This window comes from Phaethon lepturus, unplaced genomic scaffold, assembly GCF_000687285.1.
Source record: "Phaethon lepturus isolate BGI_N335 unplaced genomic scaffold, ASM68728v1 scaffold7967, whole genome shotgun sequence".
Taxonomy (NCBI): Eukaryota; Metazoa; Chordata; class Aves; order Phaethontiformes; family Phaethontidae; genus Phaethon; species Phaethon lepturus.
In genome coordinates, this window is record NW_010551068.1 from 57,379 (window position 1) to 67,373 (window position 9,995).

Below are 9,995 nucleotides of genomic sequence, written 5' to 3' on the forward strand. Positions count from 1 at the left end.
TAGTAAGAGGCTGCAACAATAACCACCCTAGCCTCCCCACTTTTACTGGGAGGAGAACTTGACCATAAAAATCTCTAACTTTAGAAAACCAATTTGAAAGACTGGACAAAACACAGGTAACCTATTGAGGTTGTCATCTATGAGCTCTGAACTACCAATATCACTTTAATATCTATACATAAAAACCTCTACCAGGTAAGAGAATCAAAATTAAGACAGTGCTTGTAGGATATAGCAACCTGGCTGAAATTGATATTCATTAGAGTACTCTTTGCATGAATAGGAGCATTTGGACTCTGTGGTCTTTATCAGAGCCCCAGCTGGTAATGGTTGAAGGTTAATGCCTTACCCCATTCTGTTCAATTTTCTGTCCTAATTAGTCCTCCAAATCTATAGCTGTGAGCACCAAGTGTCTGTGCTCAAAAGAAACTAATTAATGCTAGCAAATTAGATCAAGTCCAAAGATCCAACAGCCAAACTCTTAAATGCTCCTTGTTAATAGGAAGTGTAGCTGTCAATAACTGCTGTTGGGGGCTATAATGAGGCCTCTTTCTTTCATTGAAAGTGATTTCATTTCTCTTTGTCCCTGTAAAAGCTGTTCCACTCCCTAATAAAAAAAAAAAAAAAAAAAGCCACACAACTAAGTTGCAGTGGTAGAGCTATCAGTCTGACCCGTTTCTTGTCATCAGCTGGGTTGAAATGACATGGAGGAGGAAAGAAAAAAAAAATAATCAAATAGGGTAAGTTCCCTCCCTGAACATTTTCTTCTAAGTCCTAACACTAGTTAGAATACTTAAATTTCCATCACCAAGCAACACAATATGCTTTTATATTTCTTTTCAAAAAAATCCCCTAAATTAGCTTAGGGTAGTTAATGCTGCATGTATCATTAAAAAAAAAGACCATGAGATCTAGGATCTCATTTCTTCAAGTTGTAATTTACATATAGCTGTTCTCTCGGCCCAGTTTGTTGGAGTAAAGCTCAATATACCATAATCCCTCTAGAGATTGTATTCATTCACAGTTAAATGTGATGAGAGGTAATGTTCATTGGAAATATATAGAGCTGAATAATTTTTTCTAAAATAAAAGCTATTATGTGCAAGCAAGAATATTGTATAAAAATTCAGCATCTTACGCTTGAGAAATACTAGCCAGGGAAAAACACATACTAATTTTATTACCAGCACTAAATATAGCTGTACACTATCAAAACATCTAAAATAATTTAAATAACTGACAACTGCACAACATGTACAACAGTAAACTCAATAGCTTCTTATAGGGTAATGGGGTCACATTCAATATGACTAGAATGTCCTTTAATATTCAGATAATAAATACAGCAACAGAGAATAATATTTTTCTCCCCTTCTCCCCCTGCAGTTTTGTCGCTGGATTGAACATACATTCTCAAATTACATTAACCTTCCTCTTGCAAAAATAAAGTTGCAGGTAATAAGGCAGCATTCTTTATTCATCCTCGTAAGAGAGGGCTATTCCAGTCATAAAATCTATGATTCCTCCCATGTAACCTCTCAGGCTTTGCATCAAACTCTGAACAATATGTATACAAGCACGTTTAAGCAATTTCTGGTCACAGCAGCTCAATTAAAGAAGTTACCAGGAGTTGTCATGTTAACTCATTGATTTTTATCAGCTACTTCATCTTTTTGCTTTGGTCAATTAGAAGATCACTGTGTTTGTTCCCAGATACTCCTGAAATACGTGAATTTTAAAAAAATTTATAAGGACTATATTTTCACAATGAAGCAAAGCAGATGAGCAAAGTTCACTTATAAATAGTAATTTTAGTTTTAATTTGTAACTTAAAGTAAATAAGAATCATCAAAATTTTTTAATGTGAGCTGCCATGTAATTTCCCACTACTATCAGTCTTAGCACCTGCCACTGTCAACCTCAGAACCGTTGAGTGCAGGTACCAACAGGTTAATCCCGCCCCCAGCATTCGGCAAGGGTTTGCATCAATTAACAGAACTTGGCCTGCAGTTCAAAGGAAAGTGAGCAACACCACTGAGGAACATCAAGCTGAAATGTACTAAGTATTTCACACATTTCATTACCTGCATTTCTGGTAAGAAAGCATATATAACATGACTTCTTTTTTGAAGAAGGAATATCTAAAGGTGTACTTGGGCATTTAAATGTACAGCATCACATGTAGTTCAATCAGAAATTTATTTGGTTTTATGGGCCTTGATGTGTCAGGTGTAAGGGTCATGGTCTAGAGCAGGTGGCCCCTACGGGGACAGAGATAATGTCAGTGACAGGACTGTTGAGTAACTGCACATTATCAAAACTCTGGTTGACACTGGTCATGCTCTACTGTAGAGAAGCCTGAAGTAGTGTTGCATCCCATCATTTCCACTAAGTATCAACATGAGCCCTGAGGAGGAGAGGGCTAATGGGGAAACTGGAGAATGGGAGGAGGGTGGCTGCTTAGAAATGTCCTTTTCCAGCCACACTTTCCAAACCATTTTTTAAAGCCTTGCCAAGTATTTTAAGAGTTTTTTCAGCAATGTAAATCCAGTTGCCCTAATTACACATTTCCTATGGTCAACAGAACCAACGTAACAGTTTGCTCCAGGGAAGGGTCCTTAACCCAGCACAGGTGGAAACAACCCCCATTTGTCTCCCTCCCATTAAAAAAAACAAACAAAAAAACAAACCAAAAAACCACACACACACAAAAAAAACCCCAAAACCACAAACAGAAAAACTTACTGTTTTGGCCAGATGGGTATCTCCCACAACAATCTTCAAATGAGAAGAGGGCACATTCTTATTTGCAGAGTCACAGGCAGGATCAGGTCTTCAATCATCCAAATTGTTTCCCTTACACCACTACCTTCCTAATGGCAGATCCAGAGTGATCTGAACTATCTACCCACTATTCACCCTGAAAAGCATGTAGCTCAGTTTCCTACGTGAACCCACGAGCCTTACAAATGAGTCACAATTACAGAAGACATCTGCAAGTCACTCTTGGTGACCTTTAAAGGCCCAAATCCAGACTACATATCAGTAGTAGACAACAAAATTTAGAAAAAAAAAGTTTAGAACTAAAACCCTTTATCTCTGGAGCAAAATTGTTTTTCTCCCAGCAAAAAAAGGATTTTGGGGTTTTGGAAAGTAAGGAGAATTGCTTTATAAATACAAATACACAAAACATATACAAAAAATATAATACAAAATTATGGTTTCACGAATGACTCAATGATCCAGCACTTTCTTTTTGGGATCTCAGCTTAAGTCAACTTCTTCAGAGTCCAAACCCACAGCCTGTCAAAGCTAGTCAGCTGTTTCTGTTTTTGTTTTCCAAGCCAAGTAACCCAAAAATCAAACTGAACTGAGTGTCCAATCCTGAAAGTACACCTGTTTGTGTACTTCTGTCCTCAACTGTTCTTCTCTATCTAAACTCATCAAGTTAAAAATTTCAGAATTGGTAACTCTGAACAGCAGACTAAGTGCTCTTAAGAAATGGAACAAACATTTATGTAGACGTGATCAAGATCAACCAAAGCTCTTGCAGGTTTTTTAGTGTGTGTTTCTTGTTTAAGAGCACAGAGGAGTCATGGAAGGCACAGCACAACCAGATGAAACTATGGAAGATTTGTTAAGCTAAAGATAACCCTTGTGATAAAAAAATGCTAATTTCAGGTTCCTGAAATTTGCTGTGATTTTGCTTTAAGGAAGTTTACTCAAGAATAAATTTTATAACTGGAAATTAAAAGCCAAAAACTTGAAAATCTTAAAGGAAAACAGTTTGCTTAAGAAATTATTTCATAAAAGCAATGGATGAGGCAATGGCAAATAAATGCTCCTTCTAGCTACTTCAGATTGAAAGCACATATTTTTATATGCTAAGGACACATTAATTTAATATTATTTCAGACAAACTCATGCTACAGTTTGTACAAATACAATGAAAGTATGCTATTTTAATATCAATAATGTATCATAATGTTGTTGGATTTTTTTGTTTGCTTGGTTTTTACAACACTTTTGATACTCCTACAATAGCCCACAATTTCACATACACACAGTGCATGGATATTAACACAATAAAGCACATTTCCATAATACTTATGGAAAATTGACTAGCATTTTAAAGAAAGCATGTTTAACCTCTTAATAAAACTACAAATATATCCATTTTCACTGAAAAGGTGCTTGAAAATCTTAAACAGGCAGAAATTATTCTGCAACTAAGATGTACAAAATTGTTCAGAAACGTGTAGCACACACAAGAACTATACTGGAACCATCTGAAAAAAGTTCAAAGTAAAATTAAATATTCTAGGTAAAATTAAATATGACCAGACACAATACTTAATTGTTCTTTAAAATTATCGGACACATTTTCATGGTTATTTCATCCCTAAGTTACCCTGGTACGCTAACGCTCGAGCACAGCAATGGGTCACCCATTTAGCCACGCTAGGGTAGCAGGATCACCTCTTGAGTTAACAAAACCTCTAATTTTTATTTAGTTTTTAACCCTTGGGGTTTCTTTTCCCTGCATGGCTCTTCAACACGTGCTGGACAGGCTGTCACTACTTGCATTATTAGCTCTGATAAGCACACAGCTCTAGGTGGTATAGCTGCAGGCGAAGGTAACGGACTGTATACAGATGGACCCCCGTGCTCACGCAGAGCACTATTGAATGTATAGGGGCTCCCCATTGGGACACATATGAACCTAGCATGACCAAGTAAATTGTAAAGGCCTATACTTGTAGAATAGCTTTATTTCCTGTATTTCCTATATTACCAATGCATTTACCACAACTGACTAAAGACAAAATGAAACAAAGGTTTAGGAGTTGTTCAAAGAAAATTAACATAAAGCAGAAAAATCTTACACCAAGAGCAAGTTAACTGAGTGGCTATGCCACTTAGTATAAACAGCACAATTTCATGCACATGTATGCACTGTGTAGCACTCAAATCACAGGAGTTTTGGTTACTTAATTACACAGCTTATGTTCATAGCTTATAATTGTTTACAGCATAAAAACCATAGCCTATTTACTCTGATTAACACCTATCCCTGTGTACTAACAAGACAAATTTATTCCAGGAATAATTTCACAATGGATTTAAGAGATGATAAACTCTCCTGTTCACAAAACTGCTTAAGCTTCATTTCCTGTGATTTGGTCTCTCCACTCCCGTCCAGATTAAAAGGTGTACAACAAAATAGCTGAACTTATGCTACCACCTTTATTTAATAGTGATATCAATGTAGGTTTTGATTGTCTATTTGATCATAAAAATTGCATCAGAAATATTCAGTTTCCACCTCTAAATTCCACACAATTTTATCAAAGCTGTCTTACAAGTGACAGAGGAATGAGGGGGAGACAGATGCATCCACAAACCTCATTTTCCTAAAGATACACAACTGAACTGTATTCAGGAGAAGGAAGAAAAAAAAATTATAGTTTCACCTAACACCACAGAAAGAAAAAAAGACAGAATTTTTCTTTAAAATTTATGGAGGCAAAGTCATGGAGAAGCTGCAAGGTAATGGTCCACAATTCACACCTCAAGAATCTCCAATATTGGTTGCTGCCACAGAAAATTAACATGCTGAAATCAAAGTCCTCATCTTACACAGAGAAAGTTCAGAGGACAAAAACACACACACTCACCCCTCTTTGGTCTATCCCTGAACAAAATTATACAAATAGCATGCTCTCAAAATGTATTTAACTGACACTTTCTTTCAATGACCCACATGCCACAATGCACTTCTTCCAGTGGGATCTATTTATTTTTGTGAAGTACCTTTTTCAGCTATGACACCCATTACAACACAGTATTGAAATAAACTGAACTTCAAGGAAGACCTTCGAATTGCTGTACCCCAAAGAGTTAAACAAAGATTTAAAAAAAAAAAATGAAACCTATTCAATCACATAGCTCTCATTAAAAATATTGTTATTAATAGTAATATTTTAGAGCAAGAACGGTTTTATACCATTAATAATGTAAAAATAATTTTAAAGTACTGTTTATTTCATATTTATCTAATCTTTTTTTTATTTCTATTTTTGTATTTTCTAATGTATATGATATACTAGCACAGTGGTACATGTATATAACTTATAAATAAATATACATATATTGGGATTGTGTGCTCAGAAATTTTTTACTGATGGGATGCGCAATCAAAAAAGTTTAGAGAGCACAGATCTAGATGACAAGAGGCAAGTGCCCTCTACTGAAAGCATGCCATTTGTACAGAATCACTCTGTGGCCTAATATTTGGGTATTTTTGTATTCTTACATGCCTCTTACAGCAACATTCTCAGCTAACCTGTGCATAAGTAGCCCTATCTTTATTGTACTTCAAAAAGTTCCAGATTTCTTCCAGGAATCTATGAACAGTTGGGTGTAAAAAGAAGCAGTGACACTCAACTTTAAAAAGTTGTTGTCCAGTACTCTTCAAAACAAAATGAAAACATGCAAAAGTGGACTGCATCATCCTATTTCAATGTCTGTCTAAAAACATGTGTGTGTTAGGTGCATGTACCATTAAAATACTGGGTCAGGGAAAGGATGCAGTTAGTTAAGATAAATTCCATTAAATTTATCTTAATGAGGGAGGCCCTAACTGAAGGCTCACATGAGGCAATTCGATTTATGTAAGTATTAAATACTACATACAGGAATACAGTAACTCTTGTGTCACTCTGTCATCACATAGTCTAGACCAAGATGTGGAAACTTTTATATTATCATACTAAATTCTGCAGCCCTCAAGAACAAGTCATTTTGGAAAATAGTTCACATCACCAAGCAGCCAAAGCCAACGCGGCAGATTTATACGCTTTACTACTGGTTTCACAGTGAACAGAAAAGATGCAGATCATACATATTAATTCTCTGACTATTCGTCTTCAAAAACAAGGATTATATTCAGGGCACAAAAGTGAATACATCTGATCTCCCAATGAACACTTGACTCTTACCTTGCACTTTATCTGAACACAGCTCCTTGGCTCGGTCCCTCATTATTTGTGGAATCAAAACATCTTTTTCTACATGTCTCAGCTTAGAATCTTCTGCAAGAGTGAAAAAAAAAAACCAAAAGATTTTTCTTATCTATACATCAGGGAAAGTCAATCTACAGAAATAACACATCATTGTTTATATAACATACACTAGTACACTAAAATGGTCACAAACTAGCAGCAGAAAGTACCATGGAAGGACCATACAGATAAAAGAGGCAGGCAAGTCCAAGATTTAAAATTGCTCAGATACAAATATGAGCATTATCCTGAATATTTCTGTTCTGCTCAATGTGCACAATGAACCAAAAATAATGGAGAAAATTCTGGCAGCATATTCTAATTTCTGCTTTACTAAATAGAAGGTTGCATACAGACTGCACAAAGGTTGAGAATTACTTTTATTTCAAGATACTAGTATTTTTCTATAACATTATCTGTACAAACTGGCTTTTTTACTCACTGTCATAAAGCTGAGATATATAGTGCATATCAGAGCACAACCTATTGTGCTCTAACTTGTATTGCTAGGTGGAAGACTTTTTTTTTTTTTTAAAGAACTGAAAAGAAGCCTCTTCAGTGGAGGATCTAGGAGGTTTTTCACTGAGAAATACAACTTAACAAGAACTAATGCTACTGCCTGAATTCTGCACTTAAAAGTACAGTTGCCATTTGCCAGTTGTCTCAAAACAGAATTCAGTACTCTGAGTAGAGCTAATGATTCTGAATAGTTAAACAACACAGACCATTTAGAAAAAAATGCATTTCCAAATCCACTTTCTTCAAAACAAAGGGATGAGAATTTATCAATCACAGCTTTTTACTTCTTAGCTACCGAGTTAAAAACCCTCTAAATGACGTTTGTTCAGAACATGTATAGCCCAACAGTTATACCAAACACTTGGTCTTCCTCCTCAAACACACTATTTATTCATCCTTTGATGTTGATATTATGCTTCAGAATAGCATCAGTTGTGATGCTTACACTATGAAAACTCTACTGTCAGACACACTGTTGTTTTGAGTGACAATCATTTAATTTTAAAATTGCTTATTAAAAAATCTAGATGAAATGAAAGAAAAGGACAATGTATTGAAATTAAGGAAGGAAGCAGAACTAAAGCTACCTACCACTTTCAAACATTATCTATTTTTCAGAGCATCTTCAGTTACTTCTATATCAAAAGGCAACAGAGACTAATATTTCTCTAGCCATTTTTAAGTTATCATCTTTTAAAGTTTAATAACGCTATGAGGTTATGTTATGAGATTACACAGTATTGCATATGTGGTATTACTAGGGGAATCTGGCAACAAACCAGGATTACAATGAGCAATATACAGACTCTGAACTAAAGATTTACATTTCTCCTCAAAAATTTCTTATTTGGGATTTCTACAGCAAAAGAAACAAAACAAAGTGTCTTCTGTAAATACAACAAAAATACAAATAGCTCACAACCTAGATTTGCTTCTATGCTCTGATTTTCATGACTGGGATAAAATAATTACAATTAAATAACCTTCACTTTAACTTTCTGCAGAATTTCAGTGCAATTACTGTACCGAGCATTTATTATGTTACAGACAACACAAAGCTGTCATAAAACTTTTAAGCATGTTTTTTAGAAAGGACAAATCAGTTCAGCTGAATGACATGGCAGGAAACAGCACCACCAAGCTACGTGCCTCAGCTCTGCTAACTTCAGTCAAAGCAAGCTGGCACTGCGGCAGTCCTGCCCTCTCCTGATCCCTGTGATGCTCTTTTCCCTCTGGCCACACAGATGTGCTCTGCAGCCCTGTGGTGAACTGAAAGGGGAAGTTAATTTGGTTTAAAGGTAAATACATTTCTTGTCAGGCAATTTCTCAGCTAGATAGTCTTCGATCTGGGTCACTATTTAGCTGCATAAATGGCCTATGAGAGGGAACTGTTTTGAGACTAGGACAAGAACAGTCATGAGCACCACTGGCTCAAATTATAGCCTAAGCTTCCCCCCCTTTTTTTTTTCAATTTATATTTGTTATACTAGTGCTCAGAGTAGGCAGAAACTAAGCTGATCTATGAATGTGGATACAGATAAGCAAGTGGGTTGCTAGCTGCCACCAAACGGAAGTTTTAACAGTCCCCCATTGCCCTCATTCACTCCCACTGCACCAGCACTATTACTCACATAACCACACAGGCAGCGACCAGTTCAAGACAGAAAGCTAATTCAAATACATGCAAAAAAAGTGCTCTCAGACTGTTTACACTTTGGAGTAACTAGATCTACTTATCAAAGCTCTAATAATTACTTCATTTAACTTTTATACCCCAGCATACATGGAAATGTGGCAGATAGCACAGAAGTCTTTAGGGCATGGAAGGGCAGCCGGGCTTCCCCTGCTGGCAGAGGTGGCTAGAAGCACCCACGGTTCTCACAGCAACAAACCACAGGGCTCCAAGGCAAGGATCAGCCACCCACTACTGACAAAAAGGAGAAGTGGACAGGAACACAGCTGAAGCCTAGAAAGGAAACAGCACAAGGGCATCCTCCAGGAGAAGAAAAAAAAAAAAGCCAAATAAAAAAAAAAAGCCTCCCTGTTAGACCAGAACAGTCAAAAATTATTTCAGGATTTTATCTTAGTTTTAAGCACCCAATTTTCTGTTTGATTATTCAAAAGGAAAGGGGCGTATGACAGACAGCAAGAGGTAGCTGTACTGGTGTTAACACCAGCTCAACCAGAACCATGACAGAGCTGTGCTCCAGGCAAACTCCCTCTTTTTAGTCCCATGTTGTTACACTTGCAGAGGCTGAAAATACAGGAAGGTGAGGCCACATCAGGACACAAGGAAGCATCCAGTACAAAGTGTCAGAAGAAAGCTGCAACAGGAAAGGTAATTACTCAACAGTATAAAGGATACAGGAATAAAGACCACCTATAATCTCATCTACAGTTTTTGAAAGAGTG

General features: G+C 36.4%; 1 protein-coding gene across 1 annotated transcript in view; it reads right to left on the reverse strand.

The window, feature by feature from the left end:
• CMC1 (C-x(9)-C motif containing 1) overlaps positions 1-7,094 on the reverse strand; it is a gene marked incomplete at its 5' end in the record, with an annotated part of 32,836 nt that extends 25,742 nt beyond the window's left edge. The window contains one exon of the mRNA XM_010290758.1: positions 7,002-7,094. Within this exon, the coding sequence (XP_010289060.1) occupies positions 7,002-7,094 (93 nt within the window). The remainder of the gene's footprint in view (positions 1-7,001) is intronic.
• Between the last annotated feature and the right edge of the window lie 2,901 nt (positions 7,095-9,995).